General features: G+C 36.4%; 3 protein-coding genes across 4 annotated transcripts; 2 read left to right on the top strand and 1 right to left on the bottom strand.

The window, feature by feature from the left end:
* Positions 1-236: 236 nt before the first annotated feature.
* Positions 237-4,871, top strand: LOC136750247 (carboxypeptidase A1). Its single transcript, XM_066705160.1, has 11 exons — positions 237-341; positions 1,077-1,158; positions 1,777-1,914; positions 2,099-2,203; positions 2,492-2,593; positions 2,761-2,862; positions 2,977-3,087; positions 3,200-3,290; positions 3,553-3,752; positions 4,070-4,154; positions 4,546-4,871. The coding sequence occupies exons 1-11, from the start codon at positions 277-279 to the stop codon at positions 4,731-4,733; spliced, it is 1,269 nt and encodes a 422-aa protein (XP_066561257.1). The 5' UTR covers positions 237-276; the 3' UTR covers positions 4,734-4,871.
* A 1,467-nt stretch (positions 4,872-6,338) lies between these two features.
* cep41 (centrosomal protein 41) lies at positions 6,339-14,680 on the bottom strand. Of its 2 annotated transcripts, XM_066705161.1 has the most exons (11): positions 14,598-14,680; positions 13,558-13,621; positions 12,357-12,404; positions 11,495-11,556; positions 11,069-11,138; positions 10,520-10,661; positions 10,019-10,188; positions 9,769-9,836; positions 9,390-9,504; positions 9,059-9,268; positions 6,339-8,823 (listed from the first exon to the last, which is right to left on the bottom strand). In XM_066705161.1, the coding sequence occupies exons 1-11, from the start codon at positions 14,628-14,630 to the stop codon at positions 8,699-8,701; spliced, it is 1,107 nt and encodes a 368-aa protein (XP_066561258.1). In that variant the 5' UTR covers positions 14,631-14,680; the 3' UTR covers positions 6,339-8,698. The 2 variants fall into 2 exon arrangements, with proteins under 2 accessions (XP_066561258.1, XP_066561259.1); XM_066705162.1 differs by lacking the exons at positions 12,357-12,404; positions 13,558-13,621; positions 14,598-14,680 and adding an exon at positions 11,734-11,905.
* Positions 14,681-15,306: 626 nt separating this feature from the next.
* On the top strand, positions 15,307-20,774 carry mest (mesoderm specific transcript). Its single transcript, XM_066705164.1, has 12 exons — positions 15,307-15,392; positions 15,885-16,051; positions 16,311-16,390; positions 16,619-16,696; positions 17,003-17,139; positions 17,476-17,534; positions 17,629-17,669; positions 17,922-17,992; positions 18,576-18,677; positions 19,114-19,190; positions 19,550-19,613; positions 19,729-20,774. The coding sequence occupies exons 1-12, from the start codon at positions 15,331-15,333 to the stop codon at positions 19,844-19,846; spliced, it is 1,056 nt and encodes a 351-aa protein (XP_066561261.1). The 5' UTR covers positions 15,307-15,330; the 3' UTR covers positions 19,847-20,774.
* Positions 20,775-21,107: the final 333 nt, after the last annotated feature.

The raw sequence follows: 21,107 nt of genomic DNA, 5'->3' as shown, positions 1-21,107 counted from the left end.
TACAGAGTCTGGGCTATTGCAGCTAAACTCAGACAGCTGGTCTGAATTTTATTTTGCCACAGCTACAGATAAAACTAAACTAGAAATGTGTGCGTCACATTACCTTGAGACATATCTGTGGGAAACTGAACAGCAGAGTTGTGTTTGTCCCCAAAATGAGGCATAGGTTGAACACCATGGGTCAACATGAAAAGCAAGGTCATCATGTGGCCATGTAGTTCTTCAGGGTATATAAGGAACTAAACACCAACCTTGCTTCTGTTCTTTCCATCGAGAATGAAGGTGCTGCTGGTATTTACTGCTCTTCTTGCGGCTGTTTTCAGCCGGACCACCTTTGAGGGGTAAGTTCTCAAGCTTCTGCAGACCAAAAGATGATTCAAGTACATTTTAACTCATAACCTGGATAGATCCATGATATAACTAAAAACAGAAATTAAAGAAGTTTCCTTCATATGTAAAATCTGAGAGATTTTTTCAGTAAATCAAAAAATCCAGGTTTAAAAGGTCTGAATACACTTGATATCCAATTAAAACTAGCATAATCTACCCAGAGTCCTCACTTGTGACCTTACCATCGGTAGTTATGGCAGTAGAGGATTTAAGATGAAAGGAAGGTGTATTATAAAAAGAGAGATGGTTATGTGTCTCTTTCAACACAGTTTTCCCTCTTAAAGATAAGTTAAGATCATTCTTTGTATAACTGCTTATTGCTAAATTAATAGCAACAGTTGAGCCACAGAGGAAAGTGCTTCTGCTTTTTCCACTTTTAGAATTAACCACACAGAGGAAATCCAAAGTATACATCCCAAACTGTCTAAAACAAATTGAGGATTATAAGGCATCAGACACAGTGATCAGGAAAAGATTTACATGGGACAAAAAAATAAATCCTGGTTGAGTAAGCTTTCGAGCTGTAAAAAAAGCTCATGAATTATGTATTTTTGTATTTTCTTATTTTTATCTGAAAGATTGATTGGGACATGTTTTTCCACACATGGTTCATGCCGCTTCCCTTACAAATGGAACAACTACATTTAAAAGTGTTGACAAGTAACTTGTGTATTCTGTCATTGCAGGGATCAGGTTGTGAGAATAACACCCAAAGATGAGGCTCAAATCATCCGGATTCAGGAAATGATTGAGTTTGAACATTTGCAGGTACAGCGCTGTTAAAACAGGCAGCACAGCAGAAGAATATTTCTCTTTTCTTATTTATTGTCATCTCACCTCCCATTCCCTTAGTAACCTATTAAACGCAGCATTGTACTTGATCCAATGAATATCCTATCTTTAACCTAAGTACAGAATGTCTAAAAAAAACATGTTAGAAATGTGTCCTTTTGAAAGCATTGGATCATCTAAATTATACAATCTCTTAATTGCTTTCAATTGGGCGGCACATAAGATATCTTTCTCCTTGATCACAAGGCACTTCATGCCTCCCCATGTAAAGAACTAGGAAAATATTAGCCCACAGTCAGCAGAGTTCTTTACTTAAAAAATTGTCTTTTAGGAAACTGCTTCTCCTTGGGTCATACCAAAACAACAATAGGCCTAATACATAAAATACATTAATCAAATACATTTTTTTTTGTCCTGATTGTCCTGAGCGATTGATTAGATATTCTATCTATCTACCTACCTACCTACCTACCTATCTATCTATCTATCTATCTATCTATCTATCTATCTATCTATCTGTGTTGAGGTATATCTGTATAATTGTATAATGCTAATGTGCAGTATAATAATAACAATAATGCTATTACTTCACAGCTGGATGTATGGCTGGAGCTAACAACACAACCAGGTCACCCCATTGATATTCATGTCCCATTCGGCAGCCTGCAAGCTGTCAAAGCCTTCTTAGAGTCCAATGGCATCCAGTATAGCATCATGATTAAAGATCTGCAGGTACAACTTCAGTATCTGTTCTCCCGTTTGTACTTCAGTAAAAGGTATCAGATTTCTGCCTGGTTTCAGTGTAATTGAAAGAAAAAGAAAAAAGTATGCATTTAATGCATGACAGTGTGAAGAGAAACATGTATTTATTTGTAATTTCAAATATGACTTGATTGGATACCTGTTTACTGTGCAGAGGCTGTTGGATGAAGAGGCGATTCAGACCAAGAGGTCTCGCATCATGGGCCAGCCCCGAAACACAGACAGCTTTAACTATGCCGCCTACCACAAACTGGATGAGGTCAGTGAGTTTGTAAACTGTTGGTGGACAGCTTCTTAATTTTAAAAAGTGTAATCTGGATAATAGTGATCTGGATTTAGAATCCCATAATCTGTGAATGATTTTACTTTTAACTTTATTACATTAAATGTAAGCCCTAAAAAACAAACCTGCATGATCAAAATGAGGTTAAAAAAAATAGTTATCACTGTTATCGAAAAGAAATGTTTTGAAAATTTGGTAAAAAAAAGTGATGATAATTGTGGGTGGTGGATTCCTCTTTCCTAAAACTGTTTGCAATATCTTTAGATTTACAGCTGGATGGATATGCTGGTTAATGAAAATCCCACACTGGCCAGCAAAATTGAGATTGGCCGCAGTTACGAGAAACGTCCTCTGTATGTGCTTAAGGTGAGCATCGATGGAAAAATAAACGATGCAAAAGAGATCACATGAATCACACAACAGAGAAAGGTTATTTAATGGATTAATGGGCTGCAGTGCAATACACAAATTGACTTGTTCTTGTCTAAGCAATTGAATTGTTCCATTAATGTCCATTCTCTACCCTCACCCAGTTCAGCACTGGCGGCTCTGGGCGTCCTGCTATCTGGCTTGACATGGGCATCCACTCCAGAGAATGGGTCACGCAAGCCAGTGGGATCTGGATGGCAAAGAAGGTGCAAGATCTTAGCCAACATTTAACGTTGACTTTGTTTTGTCTTATGTGAGCATGTATGTAAGTGTGTTACTGGACGTATGTAACTGTGCATGACTGACTTTGTGTTGTGCAGATTGCAACCGACTATGGCCGTGATGCCTCCCTCACCTCTATCCTCAACAAAATGGACATCTTTATTGAGATCGTCACTAACCCCGACGGTTACTCTTACACCCACACCAACGTAAGTTCAAGCTAATTGAACTGGTTTCCTTAAGCAACCCGATTTTAGATTTTCAATTCAGATATGTTCATACTGATCTGTGGTTGCTTATGTGGGATTTTTGTTGGCCTAGAACCGTATGTGGCGCAAAACCAGGTCTATCAACGCTGGATCCTCCTGTGTAGGTGTCGACCCTAACAGGAACTGGGATGCTGGTTTTGGAGGTATATTTCACTCATCATTTTGTATATATGTCAGTATATTAATGTATGTCACAAATAAAAAGAAATACAGAAAGGGAAAAGTCTTACATAAAATTTAAATGATTCCCAAACCCACTTAACGGTCAAAGAATAAGGCAATCTTACATTCCCATGTGCGAATACTAGAACAATCCTGAGTGTATATAAGCGTTTGTTTATAAGCTCCTATTGTGGTACCTTCTACAATTCCTGAGGGTTGTTTTATTGGTTATTTGCATGTCAGGTGCTGGTGCCAGTGGCAATCCTTGTACTGAGACCTACCGTGGACCGTTTGCTCATTCCGAGTCGGAGGTGAAAGCCATTGTGGACTTTGTGAAGAGCCATGGCAACTTCAAGGAATTCATTTCCATTCACAGTTATTCCCAGATGCTTCTTTATCCTTATGGGTACATTAGAACCCCTGTCCCCAACCAAGATGAGTTGGTAGGTATAAAAACATATCTTGAGAAAGTTGGCCAGTTCAACAGCATTATTAAGATGAAATTTAAGATTTTACATACCATCAAGGAACAGTTGTTACCGGACATTCTGATGATTGATATATTGTAACATTCTATATTCTAAGATTTTGTACAGAATGCTAATACTTGTTAATTACATGAATTTATATTATACACAATTTACTACTTCACATTATTAAAAGCAGCTGTCATCATGATCAACAATGAATTATACAAATATTTAAGTATGGAAGAGTTTTGCATGGTGTATGTTAAGCAGGGTTTTCTGTTCATTCACAGCATACTCTTTCTACGAAGGCAGTAAGTGCTTTGTCCTCTCTGTATGGAACTAAATACAGATATGGGAGCATTATCGACACCATCTGTAAGTACTGTAATAACCCAAATATGTTTTACTATTTTGTATTGATTGCTAGGCTAATAAGCATTAATGAGGAGTACAACAATCTTTTGTTGATTTCTCTCTGCCTGCGTTACTACATCCTGTCTGGGTTTTCATTTCAATAAACCATGTTAGATATGCAAATGCAAAAATGTTTGCCAAGACTGATAGATAAATATGAGAAACAAGTGTTTAGAATTGGGAGGATTTAGACAGCAAATCATGCACAATGTTGAACATACTCCTGTCCTTGGGAAGTAGTGACCCAGTTATAGCAGATTTCAAAGTGCTTGCATGCACATGCCAAACAGAAGAAATAAAGGAAAAGTGTTATATTATTTAGATTATATTTTTCTCTTTTTAAATTAACAAGACCAAGCTAGTGGAGGAACCATTGACTGGACCTACAACCAAGGAATCAAGTACTCCTTCAGCTTTGAACTGAGGGACACCGGGCGTTATGGCTTCATCCTGCCAGCCAATCAGATCATCCCCACTGCTGCGGAGACTTGGCTTGCTGTCATGACCCTCATGGAGCATGCCCGGGACCACCCATACTAAAGGAGCGGCCTACACCAGAGTTGTAAATATTACCCTGTGTATTTCGGAGAAGATGCCTACTCACTTGCCCACAAATTCAAATTTTAATACACTTCATCTCTTTCCCTTACCACGACAATAAAAATTTCCCAGCAGAAAGCGTCTGAATTGTGATTTATTTCCAGCATCCTTTCAAGAGTAACTGTTGGGGTATCAGAAATATAGTAACCTGTTTCCATATGTTGCATCTGTTTATTTGATATATTAATGTTATTTAACAATTGTTAACACATATCAAATCAACATCTACAGCATTTCCTATAAAGGGATGGCATCACTTGAACCACAAATTAGTATAAATAAATGTTTGTATTATACATATATACGATATATTTATAGAATTTTGTATAGCTTCAATTTACTCAATTTAAGTCAATGTATGAAAGTGATGGTAGAGATCTAATGATAATGTTCACAAAAACAAATAGATCATATGCCCAAAAAAATAGAAAGTTGTGCTTTTCATTAGAAATTCCAAAAACCTAAACCACAAAACCAACTGAAAGAAAGGATAAAGACTTAGATGCAGTCTAATAAACCTTTGAATGCACACAAGCTGCAAATTAGGGTTTCTCAGAGTTTAGTTAATCAGGCAAGTATTTTAATTAGAGGCTAAAATAAAGAGTTGAAAGGATCCCATGAATGAAAAGCCTGACTGTAAATTAAGCTGTTTTTTGTTTTGCTGTTTTGCTGGTACTGCCAGAAATAATACATAAAACACTAAGAACACATCACATAATGTCCATACCTTGACACTGCAGTAAAATAAATTCATTAATAGAAATAGTACAGGCTACCTTTATCATAAGTGAGATGCCATGTATAGAGAAACACTGGCTCTTTAGCTAAAGGAACTCAAACAATTGTTCACACAGCAAACTAGCTCCAAAACAAAGAATGGTCTAAAAATGGACCACTAAGCACTTTATTCATTTAGACCATAAATAAATCTTTAAAATCCGAGTTAAAGACAAAAGTAAAAATCAACACATAAATTTAAGCAGAATATAAAGAATTGTATTAAGGTTAGTCAAAAATATGGATGCAAAATAAGATTTTAATGTAGATGCAAAAAATCAGTAAATCAGTAATAGATCGGCAGTAGTAGAAAAGTTTTTCACTCTTAAAATACAGAACAACCTTTGTAGGTGGCAATTATAAGGTAATGCACTTTGAGAACATGCTTTAATTTATGGATTTGTGTTTTCATACTTAGGATTTTACAGCAATACATTGTTTTAACTAATTCCAATACATGAAAATAAAACATTTTCTCTATTTATTTGTGGTGCACTGTAACCATTGCGTTGAAAACAAAACCTCTAGGCACTTATTTTCTTTTCTTTAATTCTTTAGAATTGCCTTGTTCCTTTTTATTCTTAGAATAACATAAAAATGTGTGTTTGTTATATAACCAGAAAACAGTTCCATGATACTGGCTTACAAACAAGCATTCTGCAGTACAAATATTAATTAATCTGATTAGAAACACACTTAATGCATGGTCAAAAGAGAAAAGTTGTTTGTGGTTAGCTCATACCAAAGATTTCCATAAGAGCTCATACATTCAAATTTAAATACACTTTTACTGTTTTTTAGCTCAGAGGAATAGTTTAAAATCATATAAATAAATACAAGAACTGCTTCCGGTATCACAATAATGAAAAATAAAAAGATTCAGAAATTATTTCATTAACTACATTAAAATATTATGGTTTATCTACCCATAATTTTAGATTGTCCACCTATGCTTAACTCAGAGGTGGTTTGTAATTTATACTTTTGTAATCAATACTGAGTATGCAAATTAATACACAAACTTGATAATATTATAGCACTGGATGAATTGTAAGGTTTCACTATAACTTGACCACAGAGTTTGGCTGCAGTTCCCTACATTTTCGGGGTGTCTGAGGTCACAAACAATGCCTTTCTATGTAGGACATCCATTTACACTAACAATTTACTGTGCTTCGTTAGATCATTTGAATGCATCAGATTAGACATGCAGGCTCCACAACACCCAAAATGTTTAAAAATTAATTGAATCTGAGGTTCTTACAGGAATGCAAACTGACCTTACAATTTAAGTTTTAGTTAAATTCCTCACCATATTCTATCATACTCAAAAAAATACATGACAGGTCTATGAATATTACTCAGTAGCAAAGACTACACTGTAAAACAACATTTATATACTCTAAAGTTGTAATCCTATTCTGAAAACAGAATGTACTGAAACGTAAAATGACTAATATTTCCAGTAAGCAGGACCAGATTTATTTTTAAAATGGTCCACCCTCTAATAGCAAGCTACAAACATGTACATCATGGTGGTTTTACTTCTGATTAGACAACAGAAGCATATGATTAAAAGCCAAACCGCTACAGAGTATGTCTGTAGTTTTTGGTTACCCACGTTTGTAACCAATTTCTGTTTTAATCAGGCCCTTGTATTATCACATTGCTAACTACTACATAAAAATAGTTTCCCTTTTAAAGTTTCTCCAAATGTTTTGATTTGAAATCTTTTCTTTTTCTTATGATAAGCGTCATGTTTCAGGGTTTCACAAAGCTCACATAACCTCAGATGAGCACATACAAAGAAAAACTATTAAAACAATACATAACATGAAATATTTATCATTTTCAATTGTCAGCCACTATTTTATTTAAAAATAAAAAACACATCAGGTGTGCTTATCTAAAGTTATTTAAGGAATGTGTAGGCCTGAAAGAGTACTGTTTGCGTGTGTGAAACCTTATACTTCAATCAAAATAGATGAGAAACAACTGAGTCTGTATAATCAAGACGCAGGAGATTAAGAGCTGGTGTACATATCACCTCACAAAAGGGGGAAATTATACTATTACTCAGACGGTATTTTTAAAAGATGGAGATGAAGTATGTTTACAGTTGGCACGCTTAACATTCTAAGGTAGAGGAAATCCTTCAGCCAAACTGAAGTAAACAGCAGTTTTGTAAAGAATAAATACGAAAGAAATAAAAAGGTGGTGGGTTTGATGACAGAGGTACAGTCCTACTCATCAGGCTTAGTATTATGTGCAACATACGTGTAATTAAAAACAGGTTCAGAACACAGAAATGTAATTTCACATGTTTACAGTTTGGAAGTCGAATCAAGGAAACTGACTACGAAAATGGCGTTGCGTTTAATGTGAGCAGACAGCAGTAAAATTAATTAAATATTTCGGAAGCTGATGTTTATTCCATGATTGATGTGTAACCTAAAACATTCATATTTTATTCATGTTAAGACTGTAATAAGCGTTTGATCTAAACAGGCACTGTGGAATAAGATTTGGGAATATTTGAAATTCAGATTAAAGGGATAGGCAATAGTTAAAACATGATCAGAATCCAACACAAACAGAAGGAGAAACTTTTAAACAATTACACTGCAACTCTTGCACTCCGGTCATACAGTATTTTCTAATTTTTAAACTGATAAATAAGAAGTAGCAAGTAACCACTATAACACGCATGTAGCTCAAAACAACAGTAAAAGACTTATAAAGTGTTGTGTAGGTTCACTGGTCCCCAGACCTGGTCCCGAAGAACCAAAATTTGGTTTAGATCAACCTGAATCATCAATTTCTAAAGACACAAGCTTAATATTGGCAATACAAGGAACTCTGTATAGGGAGAGATGTTTTACAGTTTAATAACAATGAAGACATTATCTCTTTATTACTGAATTTAACACCAGCTGAAATGATCAGAATTAACCATTTCCAAGTCTTGTCTGGATTCGGAGCTCTCCGGGACCAAGAGTAGGGATAATCCTGCTGTACATAAACCCCTATTCAAGAATCAATCAAAACCAAAAATAATGTAACATTCATACCTCACATGGATACATTGTATTTGTTATGTTTGAAAATACATATGTTTTTGCATTTTGTTACTTCCATGGCCTACTGCTCTGTGATCTGCTGCTCTCTGACCCAGCTACTGAGGGGGTCTGGCGGCTCCTCGCGCTTGAAGACTTGACCTGGGAACTTCCTCTCGACATACGACTAAGACGACCTGGAAAGCATTCAAACACACAGGAAACAAATTAAACAAATAAATGTTATGTATTCTGTCGCCTCCTAGTGGCATTTATTTTCTTAACTGGGATGCTGAATTTGGAATTACATACATAGCATATTTATAATTTTAAACTGCGATAAATGATCAAAACATATAAAAAAAAAAAAAAAAAATAATAATAATAATAATAATAATAATTAACAAAATAAATCTTAAAGGGTATTCTTACTATTAGTATCTGTAGGGATTAGCATCTCCTCCAAATAAATCTGGATATTGTTTAGGTCTTCGGCAGAAAATCGCCACTTATTCTCAGCTGGATACGAGGGCAGTCTCTGGGTGGAGCGGCCTGGCACTGGAGGGGTTGACTGGAGGCAGTGTGCTGGGAGAGAGCCTGTCGTCAGTCCCTCTGGAAACTTCTGTGCGATGACCTTTAACCCTGATGGAGAAAAGACAATCCACACCACCCCTTACTGAAGTACTCAGCTGCAACACTGAATTATACCTCACTGTGTGCTTGATCCAATATTACTCAGAGATTGTACCCAATTAAAGCTCACCTCCTGAAAGCATGAACAGGTTTTCAAATCCTCTTTCACACATGGTGGTGGCCGCCTGGCTGGCAATCCTCTCATCATCATCGTAAACTATGATGATCTTGCCCGACGTGTTTTTCTGTGTTGACTAGTGAAGGCTCTTTGATGTGACTTGGAAAAGCTAACTGTAGTTTTTCAGAATCAAATCTAAAACCACATCAAACTATTTACTAAATGAGAAGGCTTTCATTACATACTCACAGTCATATAAATATGGTAGAGTGGCAGTTTAAATTCATTGTGGTTCTTGTAATTTGGACGATCTGAAAAGCATATCTGCGTCACTTTACCATTTGCTGTAAGAATTTCAGACTATCAACTCCAGTTGCATCATAAAGGATACATATTCCAGTACTTCCTTGGTATATGGGTTCATCGTCCTGGAGAGAGTTGCTATAGGAAAACTATATGCTGTAAAAACAAACCAAAAAATAAACGATTTCTAACATTCCTTATGACAACAACAAACAAACAAACACTTCATGGAGTTCAAATGAATCAAAAGTTATCATCAAAGCCTGGTATCTTGAAAATACAAAAAAAAAAAAACATGAAGATCTGTTTAAATCTACTGGACACTTGAAGCTTCTTACCACCAATAACATGACACTGGTCATATTCATCCCTGCCTCGCACATCCAGTAGCAAGTACGGACAGTCTGGGTACGGTCTGTCTGTAATCCTTGGGCTTGGAGCCGACTTCTGATTCACATTCTTCTCTGCAGTCTTATCTAAGTCCATCTCTCCAACACCACTTATTACACTAGGAAATAAAGAGCGAAACATGAACAGTCCCTTCACTTTGCATTACAAGGCACTATCTCCCCTTTATGTGTGCTCCCATTATCCATAATTACACCTCCAGCTCCCTGGTGCTGGATAGAATGTCCCCTTTTATTCAAAAATCACTTACTAGCCTGAGAAAAGGCCTACCAAGTGAATCAGCACAATGGGCTCACAATGCACTGGTTGTTTTATTTAAAAAAAACAACACACCAATGTTCCCAGTTGGGAGACAGATAAACACGGTGAATAAAGATGCCAGAAGAGGGGTATAATATTACGCTTCGGGTGGTAAACTCCGTGGGCTTTACCTTTGAAGGGTTGACCGCGGTGAAAGGCCCGCATCACCAGCTTCATTGTTGTTGTCTATAAACTGGACAGAGGTTGTCCCAGTTCCATTCGTCCTTTCAGAGAGAGGCTCTGCGTCAGGCTCAGACAACACCGAAATATTGTCTGCAGCAAAGCACACAACAACATTATCGCATTAATTAAAGACTGGAGGCGAGTCTTTGGCTGGCACATCTGAGGTTTCAATTCTCAACTCAGTTTGGTTCACTGATATCTTAAGTTCTCTCTAGGGCTAAATTAGTGTCCATCAAACACCAAAAATATATAACTGATAAATCAGTTGTGTTTAATGAATGATACTTATTAAACTACACACATTACTGTTTCAAATAAAGGCTGTGAATACATTCTACTAGCTACTGTTTATTAATATTATTAATTTATTAATATAACTAACGGTTTATTGTTGGAGTCAAATTATTCAGCAATAAAATAATTAACCTTTAAATATCCATAGTGGTTTAGAAATACACAAATGAAAAGCTAAAGCAGTTGAAACATCTGAAACATACCATCTAGCCTGTGTGTATCTCCATCAGATTCAATGTCATTCAAATCGGACACTGAAGCAACCTGAATTACCTTTGCAAAAAAGAACACAATGTATAAACATCTGAAAAATTACACTTCTGTTTTAATGTTATGGTCATTCACAAAGGTAAAATAGACAATGTTAATTTGCAAATAGTATATGTGAGGTTAAGCACTGGAAAGCTAAGCAATTTAGCAACTGGGAATATGCATACAAACCTATAAATTACAGCATTTAAATGCCAACTGCTAATGTCTTTACACAAGTAGTGCCACTGCACTGAAATTAAAGATTATTATTGTATTAACATTACATGAAACATTCACCCTGTACACCATTTTTATATATATTATTTAAAGGAAATGCATTATTAATATTATGACTCAAATAAGTATTTCAAACTCACCAGCTGAGCAAATGTTGTCACTTTAAGTCTTTTGAAGAGTTCATCTTTTCTATATCTGTAATCTAAAGAAAAAGACCTTCATGAAAAGTAGAAACAACAACATATAATAAATGATAACTTTTATGCAAAGTAAGAGCAAAAGACGCACAGCTGTGTAATGAAGGCTAGCTAAGTATGGCGATGACGTATGGTTTCTCTTGGTGTGGCACAGATTTTTTTGTTCTAGAACACAAACTTACCTTGATCGTGATCATCAGAGACCGGACTCTTGTCTTGATCTCCTAACATATCGGCCTCAGTGTGTGTTATGATATATAGAGGAGTTTGTAGTCTGTAACAGGTTGCTCACCAGCAGATGTGTGCAAGCCACTGCTAGTTTTCTTTAAATATCATTACAAGCCCCACCTTCTTGTGACTCCCCCACCCCCAAAAAAGCACTGGCACTAAACACAACACATTCTTGTAATCCCCCTTTTTAACCACGGCAAACAGAGAAATTATTGTAACGAACAAAACAATCCCCTAGCTAGGGAAAGGGATCGGTATTTCTTATCCACAAGGAATCGGAACAAACTGTTAGACACACACACAGACACACAAACTGATAAAGTCGCCATTCTCTCAGTCATTGAAGAGAGCGGTCCATTAAAATATTAGAGGGACAGAGCTTCTTCTATTTGTATTAATAGGCCATTCCTGTAAAGATAAGCAGATTTACAATCAATATGGTAATGCCCAGGGATGAGTGAGCATGAATATTCAAAATCAACGTAACACCAGACCTCTTTTTGTTGTTGAAAAAAGGTATCTTTCCATTAATACACATGCTTTGTTCAAAGTTCCTGTGAAAAAGAACACTTACTTTTTTTGATCTCTTCCAGCCTTTCCATGTATTTTGTCAAGCTGCAGCCTGTTAAGCAGAAGTACAGATGTTCTTAGTTAAGTAGAGCAATGCAATAGAACTAGTTTGAATACAATACAATGTTGAATTCATAGATGCAGGTGCTTAAACCAAGTCAATGCAGGGGCTGTGTAAGCTTTTGAAATCAACGGAGTGGCAGTCAAACCTTTCAGTTCAGTCAGCTGGAAGCTTTAATGGTTACCTCCAGACAGACTCAATTTGGGAAAAGATATTCATGAATAATAACAGTATTCTTCCAGTCATCTATTGCCTGGCCTACACCATAATAAGCACTGTGAAGATGGAACACCTTTAGTACTTCTGTCTGATGTACCAAACTGCTTGACGAAAAGGTCTTATATTATAGTGTACAGTATTACACAGGCTATGTACACTTAACAACCTCTTAAAATGTAACAATTTTATAACAATGAATGCAAAAGCTATTTTGTACTTTAAGAATGTATGACTGGAGCACAAGCGACAGAACTCCCCTTTATATCAAATTACACACTGTTTGCATGCTACTAGGGGCTGTAATAAGATCCATAGGAACAACACATTTTAGCACAAGCCGTTAGGTGATAGGAATAATCATTACAACACAAACAACAGCTTGCGTAAATTGGTTCAAGAATACATTGCTAACACACACATAATTATAATTATAATAATAAATCTTTCAAATTAAGGTAAGTGTCATTTACAACTGAAGGGCACATTTCAGTAGACAAGAGCTCTATTTTGATTAAATGTATTCAACCAACAAAAGTGCTTAGGGACCTCATAGGGAAAGACAACAGGATTCTGTATTGCACACAAAGCTCAGCTTAGGTTACTTTGACACAGAAAACGTATACCATGTATTTATTTATTTATTTATTTATGAATGTATTTTTACTGTTGGGTTAGGCCTACTTCAATGGGAGAAAAAGGAACTTTAAACGTATCATATGTAATATTAACTATTATTTTTGATAACAAAATGTTAACTATGACGATAGTTTAAGGTAAAATGGAGGTGGATTTGTGCAAGACCTTGTGCATTTTAACTGAGAGGTCAAAACGGAGTCCATAGACGAGACTTCTAGTATAGGTGTAATTACATCAGTTTAAGGATAATACAGCAAAATATTCAGAGTGGATTCCGATACCATGTTACCTGTATCAAGCCTGGTTTTCACATACTGGTATTTTGGATTCTGGGGGATTTTCTTTTTCAAGTACTGTAAGAAATTAAATAAAACATCAGAAGTATTAAATGCAAAATCAACATTCATGTACTACTTCCAAATCTGCAGTGGGAATGTTAGACAGTCGCAACAGAGAAGTCAATATTTAACTACAGTATACTAACTGCACTTCGCTCTCCATTGGTGAACTGAAAATACTATCATTTCAATGCAATTTCATCAGTGTTGCTTTAAAGGCAATAGGTGAATTTTGGGAATGATTTAAACCACAACACTCAAGTCTCAGACAGATAGGGCATTACATCAAATGTTTTCTTTCCAAAACAATTTTTAAAAGTACTTTTCTCACTGAACAATCATACAATGTAATAGTCATCATTAGTTGTTGCTTAGTACTTAGTGATTAAAATGGACAGAATCATCATACAATTATTATTATTGTATCTTATTTAGCTAAGACAGGGTATATCACGTGTATACTCCCTAGAGCTGATGGATAAATAGCTTTTTTTTAAAGGCTGGAATTCTTTCCTTGTTGGTTTCATTATATATATATATATATATATATATATATATATATATATATATATATATATAAAGGGTTCAGCTACGGGTTTGCGTCATTATGCAAAATGTGCATTTTTTGCCAGGGTGTTTAGACTCCTATTGTTAACAAGGCTGTAATTACACTGCGGTTTAAAACATGACAACCATCATGTCAGCCAGGCACACATCTTAAAGTAACGACGCCTATCTTGAAAATTCAATGTCAATGTGTTAAAAGTCATTTAAAAAAATAAATACATGTTTACCATTTTAGAAGTGCTTATGATCAGTTTAGTCGTTAGGTGTTACACATGCCTATTCATTGCACATACCTATTCGGAGCAGTTTCTGAATTCGGATGTTAATACAACTATGATAAATCCAAACTGTGAAATTTGCTCAGGGGTGTCAGTGAAATACATCAATCAACATATTAAATAATAAAAGCGTATCGTGCGTTTACCTCTGCACTGCCGAGACTTCTTTTGGCCGACATCTTTTCAAACTGAATGAGAGAAAAAACTGAACTCCAGACGTTCTAACAAACCTACCGCCGATTGGCTGAAAAGCTGCAGCGAGCCAATCATCGCGGGTCTTTTTCGGACGTCAGGGAACTCTTCACAGTTAGCCCGGTTGCCAGGCGCAACCAGACGCGCTGTCGCTGCTCCTGCCCGGCTGCGCCTGCGCCGTTCAGTCACCGTTAGTACACATCACACACATGCCTGCACTTTATGGAAACATCCGGAATATTGTCACCAATATGATTTCACTGCAGATGTCTAACTGAGCATGTTAAGATAGGCGAATTACACTGTCAATTTCGTAAGTTAAATAAAATAAAAACATAAGCAAGTTTACGAGGCAAGGAGGCCATTCGCCCCATCGTGCTCGTTTGGTGCCCATTAATAACTGAGTGATCCAAGGATCCTATCCAGTCTATTTTTAAATGTTCCCAAATTTTCAGCTTCAGCCACATCGCTGGGGAGTTTGTTCAGGTTGTGACGACTCTCTGTGTGAAGAAGTGTCTCCTGTTTGTAGTCGTCTTCTAGGTATTGTTGTAATCTCTTGTGAGCTTTTGTGATATATATACCGTATATATGCATTTAATTACAATAAATAGAGTGCAATTGGTTCTCCTTCCCCATAGGGGGCTCTTTTCTGCATTGGGAGGCTTTGTGATTACAGTGTAATCCTTAATGCTCCTGTCGTATCCACAAGTGTTCGCGCTACACCATGGTCTGGCTGCTGCACACTATTGGTATGTGTGTAACACGAAACAGAGCTATTTGCAATCGTGTTAAAAGACGATCGTGCAGTTTTTTACAATATGTAATGTGTGCAATCTCGTCGGTATATCTACAAATTGTCTAAACTGCATATGTGCCTTTCCTATATCGCGTTATTTGTCAATTTCCTGAAGTTGTGTGTACGAATGTGCTGGCTGAAGTTGTTATTGTGCTGTGACTTGTCCTTTGCTAGGCGCTGCACTAGTTTAAGACACAGAGAGAGAGCTACGCAACCTTATTTAAGCATACGATCGTATACGATCAGAATAAAAACAAGTGATCCATCATAACGTCTTGATCTGAATGATACGATTTTTTCCCCCTCAGTGCTGGCAGTGCTTGGTGTTTATGGCACTTAATAACCTTTGACTTTGCAGTGGAGCTGCACATTGTCCCGATTACACTCTTAAATGGTTAATTAATGATAATAATGTTATTAAATCCCCCCCCCCCCCCAACATAAGTCTTCCCGTTGAGATGAGGGAGTGGTGGATCCAAGTGGGGCTCCTGACAGTGCCCCTCATCGCAGTGTACCTGCACATCCCCCCGCCTCACCTGTCCCCAGCCCTGCACTCCTGGAAGGCATCAGGGGCCTTCTTCACATTCAAAGGAAATGTCATTTTTTACAAAGGTAAGCCAGTGTTCATTAAGTCAGGGTAGCTTTTACAAATAATCACATTTTTTCAACTGTAAGTTAGCAAATGCATATATTTAAATTCCAAAACAGTTACATTTTTGCTAGAGGAGAACTTTTATTATACATGGTACGTTCTGATGAGTCAAAGGTTAAATTAATAAAGTAAGTCAAAGATGTACTTTTCTGTTTTCTAATACAGTATATTCAGAAGCTTTTATTTATGTATGTATTGTGTTTATTTTTGATCTTACAGATTCCTGGGGTGCTGTTGGCAGTTCTGATGTGGTCGTACTTTTACATGGGTTTCCAACGTCCAGTTATGACTGGTACAAGGTGAGTATGTAGAAATGTTCTCTCTGATTTCATTCAGGCCGATTGTGTTAGAATCTGTATTTTCAGACTAATGTGCAACATGTAGTAGTAAGTTAGAAATCTCCTGTTTAAATGAAAATGGAGACTGTGGTTATTGTTTTGCATGGTCAGATAAAACAGTGTTGTGATGCATACTATGAATTTCTTCAGAGAGGTTGAACTTATTCTGTGTTGTTTTGTGATTTGTAGATATGGGATGGGTTGAACATGAGATTCAACCGAGTTATTGCACTGGACTTCCTTGGGTTTGGTTTCAGTGACAAACCTGTAAGTGTTTCTTTTGTGTGATTTTTGTAAGCCATCACTCCATTTGTAGACTCAGATTGGTTTATTACCTAATCAAACATGGGCATTTCTAAATCTGGAGGAAAAACTAGAGAAACACAAAACGTGTTGGAGTGCAAATGAATGTATTGGTAGTTTGTAGTCTTAGTCTAATTGTTATGAATATTATGGATGCATATCTACTCAAGTCTGTATCCAAAAGGTTAGAATAATCATGGGTAACAACGGAGCTGTCACACACATACGGATACAAATACGTTGTTGAATTAATTCAGTGTTTTCTTACAGAGGCCTCATCGGTACTCCATCTTTGAGCAGGCCAACATAGTGGAAGGGCTGATGGCTCACCTGGGCCTGATGGAGCAGAAAATCAATCTCCTCTCTCATGACTATGGAGACACGGTGGCTCTGGAGCTGCTGTACAGGTGAACACTGGTTTCCTTTTCATTCGATAACTGAGATTTTAGGAAGTTTAATCATTAGATAGTACAATAATTACTTCAGTATTGGTGATGCACCTATATATTTTCTAAGGGACTCTATATCCAAGATACGTCTGACAATTATTTGCTGTTGGGCTTATTTGTTAACCAGCTTGATCTAATTTTAATTACTAGGCTTGAGTTTCTTTTAACACATTTTAGGTTATAGTCTCTGGAAACCCATATATCATTTGGTTAGAACTGGGGATGTTCCTCAGTATTGTGGTGCAATGAATCAGATGCTTAATTCTAATCTCTTTTTTTTTTTTTTTTTTAAAGGAGTGAACACAACAGGAGTGGAAACTTGAAGATCAGCAGTCTCTGTCTCTCCAACGGAGGTGAGGGGACAATATGAACATGTTTCCTGTTTTAATATAATGTCTCTAGTGACTAACATTTAACATATTGTATGTGTATTTCTCAACATTATAGGCATTTTTCCAGAAACGCACTATCCAAGATTCCTGCAGAAGGTTTGTTGTGACATGTTTCATAAATCCTTGCTCACTGTAAAATAAAACATACTAAACAAAAATGAGCCCCTTCAGCCAAATAATTATAATCTGTTACTAACTATAACAATAATCATTACAATAACAGCTGTGGCATTCATCTATACAAACAACTATAGTGTGACTTTTCTTGACTATTTTTCTGTATTGGAAACCCTGTTTTTGTTGTACATTTACAATACATGAGTTTATTTGTTGTCTTCTTTCAAACAGTTACTCAAAGACAGTGGCTTCGTGTCTCCAATACTGACTAGACTTATGAACTTCCTGTTCTTCTCAAAAGGGCAAGTCGAAACTAGAAACTAGAGCTATGCTGTAGTTCCTGTTCCTGTTATAACATTTCAAAACTGGTGCCATGATTGGCAATCTGATGGTAAACAGTGCTGTTGTATTTGTAAATGTCCTTGGTTTTACCCACGCCTAAGTTCCTATCATAGGTCAAAAGTCAAGTATTTCTTAATTCATGATGAATTATTGGCAGATTAGCCCTTTGTAACGTGAATATGAAGTATACAGGCCCCTATATGTGGCCTAGCCTAATCAAGTACCGATGTCTCAAAAATATATATTTTAAAGTATTTGTGTTAATTCACTGTTACTGATGTTTAAAGGTTGTTCCCCTCTTCAGCTGTTTTTATTGCTTACAAAAATAGTGCAGTTCAGTTGGGTGAGAACTTAACCATTGGTAGGTCTGTCAAATTCGTACACTACCAATTTGTCATACTTCTCTGGCTTTTGGAAATCCTCATCTCATTTAGACTGCTCAATTGAGTTAAAATATTTTCTGTAACTGGGAAAAGAATGAGATTGAAGTTTTTTTCTTTTTCTTTCTTTGGTTTGTTTTTTGTCTTTTCGTCAATCCTGCAGAATTGGAGCTGTGTTTGGTCCGTACACTCAGCCATCAGACGGTGAATACTGGGACATGTGGACAGGGATCAGGTTTAATGATGGAAACCTTGTAATGGACAGGTGACTTACAAAACTCAGCAGGACTCTTGGATTTCTAGGAAGGTCTGATAAACATGCCTGACAGAAAATGGACCCAAAGATTTTGAAATAATGATAATCAGTTCCACATGCAACATTGTTATTCCATGTAGTTGAATAGTGATCATTCATTAGGAAACCACAGCTCTTACTTTTGGTTTTGCTATTTCAATTCATGATATCAGACTATATGCTCTACTATGAAGAGGGAATCTAGTATGTGAAAACAAAAATAAATAAGAGTTATGGGCATTATCAACTTATTATGAATTGGATTTGGCTGCTTTAAAATCAAGAACAGACTGAGACAAGCTACTGAATTCCTAGTCATTTAGTATTGATTTGTATTCAGTTTTCTCATATTTAAACAGATTGTTATAATTGATTCGATGAAAAGACTTGTACCTGTTTTTCCCAGTATTTTGCAGTATATAAACCAGAGACTGAAGCATAGAGACCGCTGGGTTGGAGCACTAGCTGCCACCACCATTCCTTGTAAGTAGCCATGGGTCGTATTAAAATCATACTGTGCCTCAGATGGTCTTCGTCACAGCTCTTGATTTCTCACAAGAACAGAACTTTTGTTGTGGGATTTAAAGCACACTGCTGCACAATCAATATGACATTATGAAATATGAATGACAATTTGAGGTTTAGTTATGATTCGGTCCAATGCATCCACATGTGTAAACCATTTAATTGTACAAAGCGATCATTGTTACAAACCTTTGAAGCCTGTTTTCATTTTAAGTTGATAAATCATCCTAAACAGCAATCCTCACTTCTCCCGAGTATTTATCTTGCATATCTCCCTACTCCCTTTTTTTTTAATGTGCTGTGGGATATCTGTGCAGTGCATATGATTTATGGACCTCTGGACCCTGTGAACCCTCATCCTCAGTTTATCCAATTATACCAGTAAGTGGAAATCATATGTTTTACATCTGATCATGATAAAAGGCAAATGTTAGACAATATCACTACCCGCTGTGCAGCAAAGAGTGAGTTTTGTTGTTTGATATTCCTGCTCCAGGCAGCTGGTCGAGAGGTCCACAGTGTCCGTTCTTGATGACCATATTAGCCACTATCCCCAGCTGGAGGACCCCACTGGCTTCCTGAACGCCTATCTGAACTTCATCAACTCCTTCTGAACACGGGTCACCACTGCTGGACTCAATACTGCTTTGAGTCACTCCGTTGGGCTACGAGGAAAAACTCTCCTTTCACTGCATTCTGTCACAACTCAGGAAGATCAAGGACTGCAGGTGTTTAGCAGGCAAACATTGGTTTTGAATATTTCATTTTAAAAATACAGCAAGGGGTAACTATTAAAAAAATGTATTTACATCTTTGGGCAATAGGGGTGAGTAATACTTATTTTGATTCAGATGTGATATCCTGTTCCCTGTAAGTGCATCTAGTTTGTATCTCAACTGAGGATAGAAATGAACAACCGGACATTCTTCATTATTGACACATTCTGACAGTGACTTTCAGTGACCGTGGACTACGCTACTATACATTATCTCAACAGCGGTTTTATTTGTCTTTGATAGGTGTCCTGCTTGTATTCATCCTGATACTTGTCACTAGCTGATTTTCATATGTCTTCAGTTTTTGAAAGTTATGAAGGTTTTATAATTTTCACAAATTGATTTGAAAAATTACAAATCCTCCAACCTATATAAAGACCCAAAGTATTTTTATCTACAGTAAAGATACAATGTGGATGTGTAGTTTTGTATTGTGTTTTCAGTAAAGTATTTTTAGCTCTCTCTGAAAACAACCCTTGTTTAATAAGTAGGAATACAATGAAATAAGCAATTGAAAGTATCTGAATTTCATGGACTGAAAATCAAGAAACTGTTTCTAACCAGTTATACAGACAGGTACAATTACTGAAAATGTTATGCAAATGTCATACTTATGGGTTTTTATACACAAGTTATAATTATAATTAACAGTATTGTGATATGGCAAGCCAAATAACTTGTCAGTTTACAGATTGGTAAACTTAGCATTGGATCAAATGCAAAAAAATAATAATAATGATTGCAAATAAAACTAGTTTTTCAAAAATTGTACAGTACGTTTTACCACACCCAATTCAGCATCCAAGCTGTATTTCCAGGTATCAACTGCTCCATCTTAACTTTGCTCTGAGATTCACAGCTGCGTATGGGTTTTCTGAGAGAAATAGTTATCTAGCAATCGGTAGAATGATGATCCTCCACTTGACAGTTTGTTTAAATACAATCACCAATAAACAAGTTTAGGCAAGTAATACATAATGGTAAATGGTAGACTTCGAGATGGGAAGAGCCTTCTACAAACTTTCAGTTTGACATGGGAGGTGCAGAATTGTGACATCTCTATCCACAGGGAAAAAATTTAATCCTATCATCCACACAA

Source organism: Amia ocellicauda, chromosome 5 (genome assembly GCF_036373705.1).
Source record: "Amia ocellicauda isolate fAmiCal2 chromosome 5, fAmiCal2.hap1, whole genome shotgun sequence".
In the NCBI taxonomy this organism is placed as follows: domain Eukaryota; kingdom Metazoa; phylum Chordata; class Actinopteri; order Amiiformes; family Amiidae; genus Amia; species Amia ocellicauda.
The sequence above is the reverse complement of the archived record's forward strand: the minus strand, read 5'-3'. Positions and strand labels throughout refer to the sequence as shown.